This window comes from Meriones unguiculatus, chromosome 14 (genome assembly GCF_030254825.1).
Source record: "Meriones unguiculatus strain TT.TT164.6M chromosome 14, Bangor_MerUng_6.1, whole genome shotgun sequence".
Classification (NCBI taxonomy): domain Eukaryota; kingdom Metazoa; phylum Chordata; class Mammalia; order Rodentia; family Muridae; genus Meriones; species Meriones unguiculatus.
The window spans coordinates 21,743,232-21,759,418 of NC_083361.1; the positions used below are offsets into that span (position 1 = coordinate 21,743,232).

The window sequence follows — 16,187 nt, forward strand, 5'->3', positions numbered from 1 at the left end:
AGTTGCTGAGAAGAAGTGGCTGTTGAGAGGGTTCAGCCCTAAGTTGGACATCTGTATCAACCCCCACCCAAGACTCAGGGAACAATGGTTGGGGTGGGGGAGATAGGACAGGAAGAACCTAAGAGCTGGAGGATGGGACAGGAGCTGTGAAATGCTGTCTTCCGGACATGACAAGGCTGTGGTTACCTGCTCAAGGTCTATACTGGGTCCAGCCAGCTGGCATTCCAGCACGGGTCTGGGAGGGGCTCATGAGGCCCCACATCACCCTTCTGTTCCCCAACACCTGTGGGGGAGCTGTCAGCCATTGAGGGCTGCTGGGGGAGGAGGAGTTAGTTTTCCTCAGGGCTGTGAACTGTGTGCTGGTAGTCATCGTATCCTTGCTGAATATCACAAAATGTGGTGAGAGAAGCGTAGACACGCAAAGCCTTGTCCTGTGGGAGGAGAACGAAGGCCATAATCTTGGCTGAAGTGGCAGTGACTGCCTAAGGTAATGACACTGGAGCCACATTTTCAGAGCAGACCCTCTGGTTATCCCCTCCTCACACTTTCCTTCTTCCAAGGTGAGTACCACTGAGCTATACCCACAGCTCTATTTCATTTCCTTCCTTTCTTCCTTTCTTCCTTTCTTCCTTTCTTCCTTTCTTCCTTCCTTCCTTCCTTCCTTCCTTCCTTCCTTCCTTCCTTCCTTCCTTCCTTCCTTCCTTCCTGTTTTTGGTTTTTTGAGACAGGGTTTCTCTGTGTAACTGTCCTGGACTCATTTTGTAGACCAGGCTGGCCTCAAACTCAGAGATCTGCCTGTCTCTGCCTCCTGAGCACTGAGATTACAGGCGTGTACCACCACACCTGCCTCATAGCTCCATTTTCAGCTTTTAGTTGAAGACAGGTTTTCACCTACCTCAGTCTCCCAGTAGCTGGGATGACAGCTTGCCCTTTCTTCTGCTTTGGGATTACGTTTGTGACATGGGTGCTGTGGTAGGCAGAGCAAGCAGTCTCTCAATTTTCCGGCTTGTGTTATGGATGGCAGGCCCTTTTAGAAGCCCCATTATATTTCTGATTATTTATATATATATTTTTTTTCCTCATAGAATTTGGAGGTGCATACTACTCACTCACTCATTTATTCACCCATTTCTTTACTTTTTTTCTCCTCTCTCCTTGCTTCCCTCTCCCACCTTCTTCCTTTCATTTCTTCCAGCAACTTCCCTCACCACCCATTATAATTAGTTAATATAAGACTAGTGAAGTATGAGCTGGAGAGATGGCTCAGTGGTTAAGAGCACTGACTGATCTTCCAGAGGATCTGGGTTCAACTCCGAGCACCCACCTGGAAGTTTGTAGCCTTGCTGGCTTCTGTGGGTACAGCATGCACGTGGTATGCAGACATACATGCAGAGAAAACACCCGTACACATGAAAAAAAAAATCTCAGACACAAGTGGAGCAAGAAGTAGTGTTTTTCATGTTGATCATAACACATTAAAAACTATCATTTTAAATAATAAAATGAAGGTCACTTCTAGGTGTGGTAGAAAGACAGACAAACAGTGGTTCTCTTCAGTGTAAGTTTATCCTATGGATTATCAGTAACTTTCTCATACTAAGACTTAGTTTTCCTGATATTCAGTTTTAACTAGGCTTTATGTCTGTTTGTTTCCTGTCCCCCCTGCCCTCCCGCTTGCCTGACTGTATTTACCTATGAAATAGGCACATGGAAGACATGAACATTTGGGGATGGGGGTGGGGCTAACAGTTCAGCTCAGGGCTTTGCGCTGCTGTGCACACGGCAGTCCTGGATATACCCCAGCCCAAGAATGGTCCTGAAGAATCTTGGAACCTTTTAGCTTTTTAGAAAGTAACACAGTACAAAGTTGCGCCCCACCCTAGCGTTAGCACTTTACGGAAGCAGGGAGAAACTGTCAAAGCTATGAGACTTCCATTCATGCAGAGTTAAGCCACGAGGCTCCCGCCTGTGCGTGCGTGTGTGTGTGTGTGTGTGTGTGTGTGTGTGTGTGTGTGTGTGTATGCACATGCTCATGCTCCAGTGTATCTGCACATACGTGTAAATGTGTGTAGAGACCAAGGGATGCCATTCTCCCTCATCATGTTTTTTTGAAGCAGGGTCTCTCACTAGCCTTGAACTATCCACGACCAGGCTGGCTGGCCAGTGAGCCCAGGGATCCACCTCTCTCCATGCCCTGGTGATGAGATCATAAGCACGCACCACCACTTCTTGCTTTTTAAATTTTTTACTGTGGGTTCTGGGCACTGAACTTGGGTTCTCCTGCTTGCATGGCAAAGACTCTACCAACAGAGCATTATTCCCAGACCCCAGACTTAATGTGGAGCTCACCACTTTTTTTTTTTCCAACTGACACTCCTTTGCTGACCTGGAATCCGGATCCCACACTGAATTTGGTAACTCTGATCTTCTTTTAAAGCTCAGTATTTTGAGATATACGTCTGTTTACCTTTGTTACAAAAAGGCAGCTGGCTGAGATTTTTGTAAATGGAAGCTGTTTGGAGCTTTCAAAAGTCAGTCAAGTTTTGCAGAGCCACAACAGAAAGAAGAGTACAACGCCATATTTGTGAGTGTCTGTATGGGGACTGGTGTGAGCTCCTGGCTGTATGGACGCCGCCTTTCTGCCTGTGCTGAACTTAGGAACATATTATTTATTGAGCAATTGTCAGCATTGCGCTGTTGTTATCAGATCACTTACCCCGTGAGGGCAGAGACCAAACCCCCTTTTTGGCCCTAACACAATGTCTGGCATTCAGTCTGTGCTTTGCAAACATTTACCAAATAAACCATGCATATAATTGTTCTCCCTAAGTCTGCCATTATCTGTTCAACTGGTTTCAAGGTCAGAGTTTTATTAATGTGGTTTTTTTTCTTTTAGATTTATTAGCGTGTGTTTGTATGATGAGGGGGCACACATGCCAAATTGTGTGTATGTGTGTGTGTTTAGGTCAGAGAACAACTTTGTGGAGTCATTTTTGTCTTCCCTTTATGTGGTTCCAGTGATCAAACTTGGGCCGTAAGCTTGTGTGGACTTATTGGGGCATCTTGCCAGCCCTACGTTATTTGAGACAGGCTCTTATATGTAGCCTAAGCTGCCCTGGAGTTCATGATTCTCTTACCGCCACAGTCTGAGTGCTGACAAGTGTCGCCACCACAGTCTGAGTGCTAACAAGTGTCGCCATACCTGAAGGTTAGCGTTAGAAATTAATCAGGAAGGGCTATATTGTGCTGCAATAATTCATGATAATTCACAAATCATTGACTCTCAGTGGTTTAGAAAAAAAAAAACAAAAGTTCACTTCTCACTTTCTGGCATGTCTGAGGACAACAGAAGACGCCTCATGGGCCTCTTGATACTTAAAAGACAGGAGGGCAAGCCAGTTGGAAGCTGACTGTGTGCATGCCTGTAACCCCAGCACTCAGGAAGCAGAGGCAGAAAGCTGAAGAGTTTGAAGCCAGCCTTTTGGTTACCTTTGCTATATCCCTTTAGTTAGAAGTAGCTACATGGCTTCCACTAGCTGAAGGGATCTATGAAATACAACCTTCCTTTGACCCCAAAAAGAGGTCCATGAAAGGGAACTCGGTGGGTGTGGCATTGTACATCCTAGGTTTAATGGCTCTTCTTTTTCTGTAATTTTATCTGTGAAACGGACAGCCTTTGCTTCCTCACCCATGCTTCAGACCCTGGCTTGGCACAGAGAGGACGTGCTGTCGGGACTTGTAGATGGAATAAATGGATGCATAAATCAAGGACCGTCATCCAGCTTTTTCCCCCCCCTGGCTTTAGGCAGCATACCCTCTGAGTCATATTTAATTCCTTTGCTGCCAAGCTGAACTCTTGAGAGGACCCTAATTAGATTCTTAGAAGAAACGATACCCATCAGACAAACCAGTGACGGGAGGCTGCCCACAGAGCCCAGCTCCAGGCTGGGAAAATGTAATAAAAAGGCCCATCCCTGCAGGCACGAGACAGATATGCAAAATAGGTCACGCCAGCTCACAGCGGGCATGCTGCCCACTGTGTCCTTCAAGAATCAGAGCCCTGCTTGCCACTACTCTGAGGAGGAAGTACACGTCTACACTACAAAGAGACAGGCCTCCTTTCCGATGATATCAACCACCTGAGTGTTCTCATTTTGTGGACAAGGATGTTTTACAACCAAAAAAAAAAAAAAAAAAGCTGAGGGGGGGTGTATTTCACAACCAATTCTCTTCCTGTACATTGAAAAGCAACACCAAGATTTTGTGATTAAAGTGCCTTTGTGTGTGTGTGTGTTTTTTTTTTTTTAATTGTGTGTGTATGTGTATTTGGGAATGTGTGTTCATGGAGTGCAGGTCCTCTACAAGAACAGCAAGCTTTCTTGAGCTGAGCCACCTCTCCAGCCCCTGGTGATCTTGTTTGCCATCTGCTCTCCTGTGAGAACATATATGGTTAGTCACAGTGTTACATAGCATCTCACAGGGGACTTCAGTATCACCCATGGAGAAGCTGAGGGTCAGGAAAAGTTACACGTAATGTGAGGTAATATCTGCTGCTGAGCAATGAGTTTGAGGTATAATTGTGGTGTGTCCGTGTGTGCCTGGGTGTGGTCTGTGATTGCTTTATAAATATAAACACTGGGATTCCGGAGGGGACTCAAGGTCCAGAGGGGCTTGCTGCCAAGGCTATGAACTGGTTCAGTGCTCAGGACCCACAGGGTGAAAGAGAACAGATCCCTACTCTGACTTCCACACGTGTGTCATGCATCTCTCCAAAGAGATAAATATAATAAAAAGAAAGTTTTAAATTTATTTTTAAAATGGGTGCAAGAGAGAGGGCTCAGCATTCAGGCTGTAGGAGGTACCCTCCGGGACTGTGTAACCTGTTGGTCGGTGCTTGGCTTTCTCAAGGCTGTGACAGGGTGCCAGACACAACTTCAAAGGGGGAAAGATTTGTTTTGGCTCACGGTTTCAGAGACTTTAGTTCACAGTCCTTGTCTCTGCTGGTTACGGAACCTTGGTGAGGCAGAACATTATGGTGGTTGGAGTAGGGAAGGGGGGAGGAAATTCTTCCTTTCATGGCGGCCAGGAAGCAGGCAGAGACAGGAAGGAGCCAGAGCGGCTATGCCCTCCAAAGGCATTTCCCCAGCGCTTTACTATCTTCCCCCAGGCCTCGCCTTCCACAGTTCTACCATCGTCCAGCTGTCTATGGTCAGTTTAATCCAACAGCAGCTTAGGCATTGTTTAAGCCGGAGGCTTCGTGATGGAGCCATTTCAGCAAACGCCCAGAAGTGTGCTTTACCAGTATCCCAGGCGGTCCCTTAATTCATTCAGTTGTCGGTGGAGATTGTTAATTACGGTCTATCTGCTACTGTTGTGAGGACAGCGTGATTCCACACTGGTACATTAAAGAGTGACCCTCTGCTGCTTGGAGAGAAAACAGCATAGATTTCAAGTATTGCTCAACACACACACACACACACACACACACACACACACACCCCTTCAGCCTCATTTTTTTCCCTACTTTTGTGCTGCTAGGGATTAGACCAGGGTCTCCAGAGCATTACCAATGAGCCCCATCCTGACCCCTTGAATTCGTGAAGAGTTCCATGTTTTTGCTTATTCACTGGTAGTTACTACTCAGTGCAGCTGAAAGCCCAGACTCCAGAGTCAAACACAAATGTGATTCGACTCTCAGTTAGGTATGACCGTGTGCAGACCATGCCCGAGCATGGTCCGTAACAGCAGCTGCTCGCTGGTTGTATGAACTCAGTATTACTACAAGGGTGGGTATATGACCCACAAGTTACCCACACGCCTTTTACTCTGAACCTGCTCTGGGGAGCTGAGGCCTGTGAGCTGCACGCTCTCCAGTGTATTCATGGGGACTGCTTCAAAATGATAAATGTAAACAAAACATTGTAGTTGTGGTGGGGGGTGGGGTAGATAAGGCTGGGGGAGGAGTGTGGGATGGGGCAGGACTCACTTAGGATGGAACCAGCATCTTTCACAAGCTTTAAGCAGATGTTACTCTCACTGGCCCAAGGTTCCCAACTTTGATTAGCACAGAGCAAGGCCTGAAACACATGAGCCCTGGAGCCTGACAAGCCCCAGGTTCAAATCCTGGCTCCTCCACTTACTGATTGAGATTGGGGAAGGCCTTTAATATCAATGAGCCTCAGTTTCCCTCTCTTTGCAGCGAGGCTAGCAATCTGCTAAGTAGTGTGATTCCGATTAATTTCTCAGGCCAGTGAGGGCACGGAGCAAGCTCGCAGTAAGTGCTGGCAGCTGTGGGGCCAGCTAAGAATCGCCCTGGAATTCTGGAGTTAGTGTTGTGACCACTCAATAAAGGCTTCACAGAGAAGGTGACAGGTGACCCAAGTCTGAAGAATAGGACAGGAGGACAATAGGGACACATGCTTTATGCCAGGCAGCGTTCTTGGATCTGCACTCAGTATAACATGGGGTTGGCAGAAAAGCCTCACCCTTCCTCCTCCTCTTGTTTCCCACTTGCTCCTGCTGTCATCATTGCTCTGGCAGCGACATGTGTGGGGATTTGTACGGACCTCCTCTGTCAAATATGGCAGCTGCCCGTGGCCAACCAATGCTGACAATGCACTTGCCTAGTGCCACATATCAAAATGATAATATTTTAGATATACAGAATGAAAGAAAATACCTTATATCTCATGAGATACGCAATAAGATGTATTATTAAAATAATTTCACTGTTTCGTTTTGTTCCTTTAGAACGTGACTCCAGAATAAATTTAAATTGCATGTGTGGCTTATGTTTCTGTTGACCCGCATGCTCTGGGGACCCCATCTGCTCCTTGATTTCCTTGCTGAAGGCCAGGACAGAGCCAGACAAACTGAAGCCTACCCTCAGGTACGCTCCCCATGACTGCAGCAGCCAGGGGAGCAGCTATGGGACAGACTGAGGGCTGAGTCTGAGAAAGTGACATCAGTCATTCTGCCCCCAGAAGGTTATGCCAGCACAGTGTATCAGTTAGCTACTGCTGTGTAACAAATGACCCCAAAGCTTAGTTGCCGTTTGCTGTTGCCTATGGGCAGCTGGAGAGTTCTGCCAATCCAGAGGCAGCTGCGCTGGTTTTGACCGGCTTTTTGATTCATCTTTGGTTTCACTTGTTTGTAATGGTCTTTTTTTTTTTTTTTTTTAATCAATATTTTCTCCTTGTTTCCTAGACAATTCTAGGCAGCCAGGATGCAGAACCATTGGTTCACACCCAGACTGGTGATGATCAAACTTGGGAACTCATCAGGTTTTCCAGAGTAGGGTGGAGGCTTATTAAAACACAGAATTCTGGGTTTCCTCTCTGTCTGTCTGTCTGTCTGTCTGACTCTTGTTCTCTCTAACTCTCAGGCAGATGCTACTGAGCCAAGCACCACACTCTGAACACCATCACATAAAAATAAAATACCCATAAGGCAGTAAAGAAAGGGAGTTTCCTTAAGACATCGTAAGGAAGGATAATACAACAGAGGCTAGGAAAAAAAGAGGTAAAAGGTTAGACACAAGAGCCCTCACTCTGTACTTCTCAAAAGAAGCACACCCCTCTTGGTGTATTTGGTATCAGATTTCTATTGTGTTATTTCAGGCTCATGATGCCTTGTGGGCGGGGATGATTAGCAAAGACCAAGAGAGGATTTGGAGGAGAGGTGACTTTGAAGGCAGGCTTCCTGGAACCAGGATTGTGACAAGGCACAACAAAACAGGGGTTCCTAAAACCTGTCCCTTGCTTTTGTGGGCACAACATGGAGGAGGAGGCAATCGGGGAACCCAAGAAGAGAGATGGTGGCAGGAGGGACTCTTATTATTGTGGAATACAGGAACCAAGCCAGTGTAGACCGGTGCAGACCTGCACTCCTCAGAGAAAAGGAAGCAGAGAAAGTGGTATGCCAGCACAAATGCCCATGCTGGCAGCCAGGAGAGGACCAGGCGCATCAGGCCCCTGGCACCAGGGTCATCTCTGATCCTTGTTCCTATCTCCACACAGAGACAGGAGAATGAGAACCCCCTAAAGCTGAGGGCCTCCTGACACTGTTGGTCTTCCCAGAATTGCTGCTGGAGTTCTCAGGCATCTCCTGTGCCCATCTTGAGAAGGAGTTGAACTCTACAATGAGGGAGAGAAGAGCTCTGTCAGCTTTGCATCCTGGGAATTGTTGGGTCAAAGTCAGAGATGACTGTTATCTTTCACACCCAAGTTCCTTGAACCAGGAAAGGAACCTCATGGGGAAACAAATGCTATCTGGCATCCCTGAATTATAGCATAGTCCTGTTTTGGTCATAGCCTTGGGTCTAACCAACCAAGGATCAAAACTATTCAAATATGTGTGGGTGCGCACACATAGAGAGAGAGAGAGGAGGGAGAATTAAAAACACATAAAATTTCTGAAAAAAGTAAAAAAATTACATCATCACATGTCGTATGTACCATGGAGATAATGAAGTCTGTGGAAGATAAAAAGAAGAAAACATATAGAAGTACAATGTTATTTATATAAGGAATTGAATACCCAGTAGACTTTTGTATCTGCAGGACTCCTGAAAACTGTCCCTCATGGTTATCTAGGTGATAGTTAAATGTTCCTGGAGCTGGGTGTGGTGCCAGGCGCCTACCTGTAATCCCAGCACTTGGAAGTTGGTGACAAGAGGATTGTGGGTCCCAGGTCAGCCTGGGCTACACAACGAGATCCCATCTAAGAAGCAAGCAAGCAAGCAAACAAACAAACAACAACAACAAAGCTGGAACCTTTGCTACCCAGCTGACCTAAGGTACTGACAAAGAGAAACTGCATGTCAGAGACAAGAAAATACTTCCTCCTTCTGAGGCTTCGGGATGCAGGTTTGGCACACAGCTCTAAGGAGCCTAAGGGAGCTTAAGACTGAGTTGGGAGGGCTGGAGAGATGGCTCAGTGGTTAGGAGCACTGTCTGCTCTTCCTAGAGGTCCTGAGTTCAATCCGTGGCAACCACATGGTAGCTCAAAATCATCTAGAATGTGATCTAATGCCTTCTTCTGGCATGCAGGTCTATGTACAAATAAATATACATAAATAAATAGATCTTAAAAAGAAGTGGGGTGTGGTTGGGCTCCCTGGCCTGCCCTGGGAGCACACACATGGAGGCCAGCCCTTCAGTAACTAGATGGTTATTCAATGGCTGCGACCTTTTCTTTGGAAAGGAAGGGCGGGGGACCAGGAGTCAGCTGTCTCTGATTATGCCTCATGCAGGAGGTATTAGCTAAACTTACTCCATGTTGCACAACTGTCCCCTGGCAAGACAGAAATGAAATATCTGCTCATCTCAATAAAAGGCACCATGGCATACCTGAGTATGTCTACCTTAGTGAACCAGTGAGTTAGTGGGCTGACTTACAGCTCATTGGTCCCCTTCAGCATGGTCAACCGGCTTTCCCATCACTGCACAGAGGGTATCTTCCTTTCTAGTAACTGTCTACTCTCTATAACCTAGCAGCCTCGGGACACAGCTGCTCTGGTAGACTCACATGCCTGTAGGAGAAGGTGTGTGTGTGTGTGTGTGTGTGTGTGTGCGAGCACGCATGCACACACGTGCATGAGTGTGTGTTCAAGTGTAGTGTGTGTGATCTCAGATGAGGATCTAATGACCCTTCCCGCCCTCTCCTTCTACAAGGCCGTGTCAATGGTCAGTGGATCTGATCTTGAAGTCACGGCTGTTTGATGACAACAGTAACTACTCTATGCCCCAAAGACAGACCCCACAACAACGTGAGGTACACACTCAGGCGTTGGGTGCTATCAACTTGATACAAATTAGAATCTCTGGAGTACAGAGCCGCACCCAAAGCACTGCCCTGACTGCCTGGATTGATTCGAAAAGACCCACCCTTTCTTGTAGCGGCCCAGATACGAAGGTGTGGCCCAGGGAAGCTATGCTGACTCTTGCCCGCTCTGCGCCTCTCCTGTGGCTGAGTTAGTTGTGCTCATTGAGCCTCGGCTGCTTCCAGAGCTGGCCTCAGAACCAGCGTTGTCAGGCCGGACCAAGGACAGCAGCTCTCCAGGAACGTTCCAGGTTCTCGGTGCCAGACTAGGATCTGTGAGGCACCCAGCCCTGCAGACTGAGGAATGCCTGGGTTTCGGCCTCCTCAGTGAGAGTAGCCACTGGACTCCTCTAGTTGCTGAGGCACCCGACCTCCAGGACGGAGCAGTTACCAGGTTCGCAGGCTCCCAGGTGTCAGACGGATGCTGTTACTGTCTTAATGTAGGCTGACCTAATAATTAATATATGTTCTTGCACGTACTGTGGAGCTGTGGTTCTCATCCTTCCGAATTCTGTGACCCTTTAATACAACCCTTCACAGTGTGACGACCCCCGGCCTTAGAATTATTTCCTTGCTACTTCGTAACTGTAACTGTAATTTTGCACTGTTGTGATTGCACTGTGAACATTCCTGTTTTCCAACGGTCTTAGGTGACCCCTGTGAAAGGGTCATCCCAGGGGGTCACGACCCACAGGTTGAGAAAAGTGGCTCTAGTGACTTCTGACTAATACAGACGTCATCCTTTAAAGGACCGCACTGGGGGAGTCTCCCTTTTCATGGGATGGAAACGGTAGGTGGGGACCACTGTGCCCTCTCCAGTGAAGTCATCCCAGCCACCAAGAGAAGTCACTAGTAAGTCAGGGTGCGGCTGTTAAGAGCCGTTACCCCTGAGTGACACCTGCTCTCTGAATTAAGATCTCTTCCCTTCTGCAGATTTCCATACGGTGTGAGTTCCCTCTATAAGCTGTGACGTCAGATATGCTTTCTCCAATAGGAAGGTCAACGAATAAAAGAATTTCCATTAAATTACATCTGTGGAAACAGGCCTGGTCACTTGGGCTCCATCCTAGAAGCTTCTATCTTCATGGTCTTAAACACAAGTATCAAAAAAAAAAAAAAAAAAAAAAAAAACACAAAACAACAACCTGAGGTACCCTTAAAGAATAAGTTTATTTATTTATTTTGGTGTATGTGTGTTTGTGTGTGTGTGTGTACAAGTGTGTGTGGGGAGTGCACATGCCCATGAATGCATGTGGAGGTCAAAGGTTAACATCACCTGTGCTTCCTTAATTTATCATCGTCATATTTTTTGAGGCAGGGTCTCTCACTGAATCTGAAACCCACTGATTCATCCAAACTAATTAGCCGGCAGGCCCAAGACTCTTCCTGTCTCTGTCTCCCTCGTGCTGGGCTTAAAATCACATGGTGATGCCCCCAGCTTTTCCACCTGTCTGGTTCCTTGAACTCAGGTCCTCATTCTTGAGTACCAGGCACTTTACTGGATGACCTCCCTCTTAGCCCTGAATAAAACTCCTGAACACCCGGTTCCCTTTCTCCACCCTGAGCTTTTTAGCTGCAGGCATACATAGATTCGGAGCAGCAGAGGGAGAGTGGGCTGTTTATTTTGTATTTTAATTTTCAACACTGGGTAAACAGAGGTTGTGGAAGAGTGAACAGGGAGTGCAGGGGTGGATGAAAGAGAAGGTATCCTGGATCCCAGAAGGACCTTAAGGGTAGCTTGATGCCTGCTGTCATTGTCCTAAAATTTGTAAAGAGGATGAATAAAGTGCTCAGGTTTTTTTTTTTTTTCAAGACAGGTTTTCTCTCTGTAACCCTGGCTGTTCTGGAACTCGCTCTGTAGACCAGGCTGGTCTCAAACACATAAAGATCTGCCTGCCTCCCAAAGGGATTAAAGGCGTATATCACCATATACCCAGGCTAAATGTCCACATTTTATTTTTTTTCCCACAAACTGCAAATTTGAAGTAGCTACACCAACCAAAACAGAGGGTCAAAGTGGAAGGGGATGAGCACTGAGCTGCCTCATGTGGCTCCTACAGTGGCTGCCATCTTTGAACCATACACATCCCATTTGTTATTTCCCTTGAGTAAAGAGAGAGCTTAGATGGTTACCTTTCTGTGGCTGCTTCCAAAACACCATAGCAAGGGGCTAGGAATTCAACACAACCTATGGAAGTCGTTTCATAGTCAAGGCATAGCAAAGTGTGCAAGGCTGGCTTTAAAAAAGGACCCCTGTGTAATCCATAAGCATTTTCCTATGTGCACCTGTCTCGCTGTCAGTTGTGGCATGGCCTACCCTTTACCCCTGATCGTCTGTGAATCTGTATGATTTCCTTACATTGGAGCAATGTAAGCCACGTGGTGTTTCTGTTTTCTCATCATCTTATTTCCACATAGGAACTGTTCTTGTCCTCTTCCATATGTTTCTAGTGAGGCTGTTAATTATGGTGCACTCCCCCTCATCCCTCCTCCCCCAGCCACAGGCATGTACATGTCATTCAGACTGGGCCAATCATAATGTTAGATTCTCCTTGTACCTGTGATTGAGCCAGCATGGCTCTTAGGACTCACTTCTGTCCTTTGATTGCACTGAAATGGAAATTGCAGGTCACCAGGGGTCAGGCTAATCAGAGGATTTCATTCCCCCTCATTCCCCTGCAGTCTCCAGGCGATGCTGTACCGACGGCTTCCTTCCCTCTGCAAACGCTTGGGCAGTGAGCCCCAGAGCTGGTGCCCTTTATTCAGAGACAAAAAGGTTCCATGAGCTTGACCAGCATCCTACTTTAAAAGGTCAGCGTGTTATTACCCTTTCAGTGCCTTGCTGTTTATTTTGTGTTTTGCTTGCATGGAGAGGCCAGTCAGTGCGGTGCTGGGCTAACATACACGAAGCTCTGGGTTTGAACCCTCAGCACTGTATAAACCCGGTGTCCCGTCCTGTCACCCTAGCACCCCAGAGGGGGAAACAGGAAGAGAAGGAGTTCTGGATCCTCCTCAACTTCACAGTGAGTTGGAGACCAGCTTGACACACATGAGACCCTTTCTCAAAGCCAAGCCAAGCAAAGCCAAGCAAAATAAAACAAAAAACAAGGATGGGGTTGGGAGAAGCCACATGTCATGGCTAACCTACACTGTCTAGGTTTATATGGATACACTCTGATGTTCACAAAATAGCTAAAATTGCCCAATGGTATGTTTTTCATAAATGCCACAATTTTTGATTGTGGTATGTGTTTACCCATCACGGATGCCTGAAAACATAGTGTCCCAACTCATGCCACTTGGGGAAGAAAGACAGGGGAAGAGGCAGGTTTAGGACAGAAAGGGCAAGCCAGGGATTTGGTTTTTTAACACCCAACCTATTATGCTGTCTTACTTTATTGTTTTGTTTTAATTGTGGTGCTTGGGGTCAAGCCCGGGCCTCACCCAGGCCAGGCAGGCGTTCTGCTGTTGAGCTCTAGCCCTAGTAAACAGGGGTCAGATATTTCTCCTTAAAGGTAAATGGTTTTGGCTCTGCAGGCCACCAGGTCGTTGCCACTGGTCTTGGCAGCTGTCACAGAAACAGAAACGTGTATCCCAGTAAAGCCATGCTTGGCCAGTGTGCTGAGCCCCATTCTCAAACCCGTGGCTGGAGGAATGGAGCAGCTTGTTACAGAGGGGGCTTTGGTGCTCTGAAGAAGAAAGAAAGGAGGGCTGGGGATGGAGGGTCAGAAGCCTGGCTGTGCTGAGCTGGCTCCGTTTGACCCCTGGGAACACACATCAGGTGTATAGATGCCAGCTAGGCAGTCACAGCTTGACTTCAATGGAAAAGAGATAGATCTGGGGGCTGGGGAGATGGCTCAGTGGCCGAAGTACCTGGTGCAGAAGCAAGAGGACCTGAGTTTGATCCCTTGTACCTATGTGAAAAGTTGGTCATAGCGGTATACCCTTTGTCCTTGGGGGTGAAGATGGCCGATCTCTGGGGCTTGCTGGGCTTCCAGTGGAGCTGAATTGGTGAGCTGACTCCAAGGCCAGTGAGAGACCCTCTTGCATAGGGAGAAAGCAGGATAGGAGGATACCCCAACGCCAGCCTCTGTCCTCCACGCACAACCACACGGGCAGGCACACATGCAGATGAGGGGAAAGAGAGGGATTTAGTTAGCTACCTGGTGCTTCCTGCTCCGTGTGAGGTTCTAAAGGGTAGCAGGCACTCACTCAAGGAGAGGACATTTTGCCATGCCTGTCTGATGGTACGCTCTGCCATTTAATAAAGAGGAGCTGATCACTCAGAAGCAGGTAGACTGAATGTCACAAGCATGCCACATGCCCTACATACCACCTGCCAGCAAGATGCCCAGGGATCTCAAATCTGTCATCCACCTCCTCCTCTCAGCTACTGTGCACATGCCAAGGACTTATAAAGAAACTAAGGGTTCCCAAGCTGTCCAGTGTGAACCCATTCCCCTTCTGAACCCCCATCTCCGTGATCTACACTCTGCCTTCTGTGTTTGACCTGTCTAGGGACAGGATCCATCTGTCTACTGGCTTTTCTCATCCTTTCTGAGGGAGAAGGCTATGGATGAAAGGGCACCCACATCCAGAAAGGGAGGTAGCTTCTGTTTAGCTGTCTGGCCTGGTGTCTGGGCCTAGGTAAGGTAGCACTTTAGTATGGCAGAACAACCCAGCTTGACTCAAAGCCTGGGAGGAAGAGACAAGAAAAGGGAGGAGAGGGAGGACACAGTTCCTGTCAAGAGCACACCCCAGGAGGCTCCCACCTCCCAAAGATCTCAGCACCTCCCAAAAGTGCAACCCTGGAGGCCACCCTATTTAAAAAAAGCATTTTAAATTAATGTGTGTGTGTGTGTGTGTGTCTGTGTCTGTGTGTGTGTGTGTGTGTGTGCGCGTGTGTGCGCGCGTGCAAGCATGTGCAAGCATGTGCACCCCCATGATGCACATGAACAGGTAGAGGACACACAACATTTGGGAGTCGGTTAACTCCTTCTATCATGTGAGTCCCAGAAATTGGACTCTGGTCTTCAGGCTTGCATGGCAACTGCTTCAACTGCTGAGCTATCTCACCGGGCCCGCAGTAATCTCACACTTTGCAGCATTCTCATTTCTTTGCAGTGTGATAGCATATTGTCCCGGTGTGGAAACACCCAGTAGAGCTTGTTAGAAATGCAGAACAGAGCAAAGGCCCTGCCCCCAAACGGCTGATGGGAAATGGCACGTAAGAACTGCATCGTGAAGCAGGAGGCTCTGTAGTCCCCATGCTGGGGCCAGCATCATCGCCTCCTGCAGGCTCAGTACAAGCAGAGACCTGTGGTCCCAGTGCCCAGGGCATCTCATTCAGCAGGGTAAGATTCTGTGCTTCTGGCAAGGATGCTGTTCATTGCCCAGATACTGCTTCCGACGTGTGTCCAGAGTACCTTGAAAAGCACCATGGCACCCAGGCCCAGTGGCACACACCTTTAATTCCAGCACTTGGGAGGCAGAGGCAGGTGGATCTTTGAGTTCCATGCCAAACTGGTCTACAGAGCGAGTTCTAGGACAGTCAGAGCTACACAGAGAAACTCTGTCTTAAAAAACAAACAAAAAAAGAAAGAAGGAAAGAGGGGGAAGGAGGAAGGAAGGAGAGGAGAGAAAAGAAAAAAGAAAGAAAGAGAAAGGAAAAAAAAATTACTGTGGCTCTCAGGGAACAAAAAGCCGGGAAGCAGGGCTGACCATGGTGCCCGTGTCATTCCTACCTGGAAAGGACTCCCAGCCCGAAATTCTCTTCCTGCCTCTGGGAGAAAACCACACAGCAGATCTCAAGCTGGTTTCTCATTATTAACCCAGGAAAGCAGAGTTCATGCGCTGTCCTTTGAAGCCATCTCTGTGTTGTCATGTCCATGCCAACCCCAGCATCCTCTTCTGTTTCTGCAGTTAAATCTCATATTCATTCTTCCTAGCCAAGGAGAGAGGGGGTTGAAGGGAGAGAGAGAGAGAGAGAGAGAGAGAGAGAGAGAGAGAGAGAGAGAGAGGAGAGAATAAACAGGTGGTCACCCACTCTCTGCAAATACCCTTTCATATGTGTGCAGGCTGTTATTAAATCGCCCTCAGATTTTCCTTGTTGAAGACTAAATCATTAGCTCTCCTTTTCTGAATCAGGAGGTGGAGAGGATTGGCTGACTGTAGTTGCTAACCTCAGTCTTGAGCCAGCGTCGGGGTCCCAGTGATTTTTTAAAGGCTAGACCATCACATTCTTTCATCTAAGCAAGATCCTTAGGGGAGACACCAGCAGACGGCATGCAAGATGAAGCGACGTCTGGTAGGTTGCAGGGACCAGCAGGAGCTCAAGCGGCACGGGTGAGTCAAATGTCTTCAGA

The 16,187-nt window shown here is 47.6% G+C and overlaps 1 protein-coding gene across 1 annotated transcript in view; it reads left to right on the forward strand.

Annotated features, from left to right (window-relative positions):
* Window positions 1-16,092: 16,092 nt before the first annotated feature.
* Syt17 (synaptotagmin 17) overlaps window positions 16,093-16,187 on the forward strand; it is a 70,133-nt gene continuing 70,038 nt past the window's right edge. Inside the window, exon 1 of the mRNA XM_060366968.1 lies at window positions 16,093-16,167. Within this exon, the coding sequence (XP_060222951.1) occupies window positions 16,108-16,167 (60 nt within the window). The 5' untranslated portion in view covers window positions 16,093-16,107. The remainder of the gene's footprint in view (window positions 16,168-16,187) is intronic.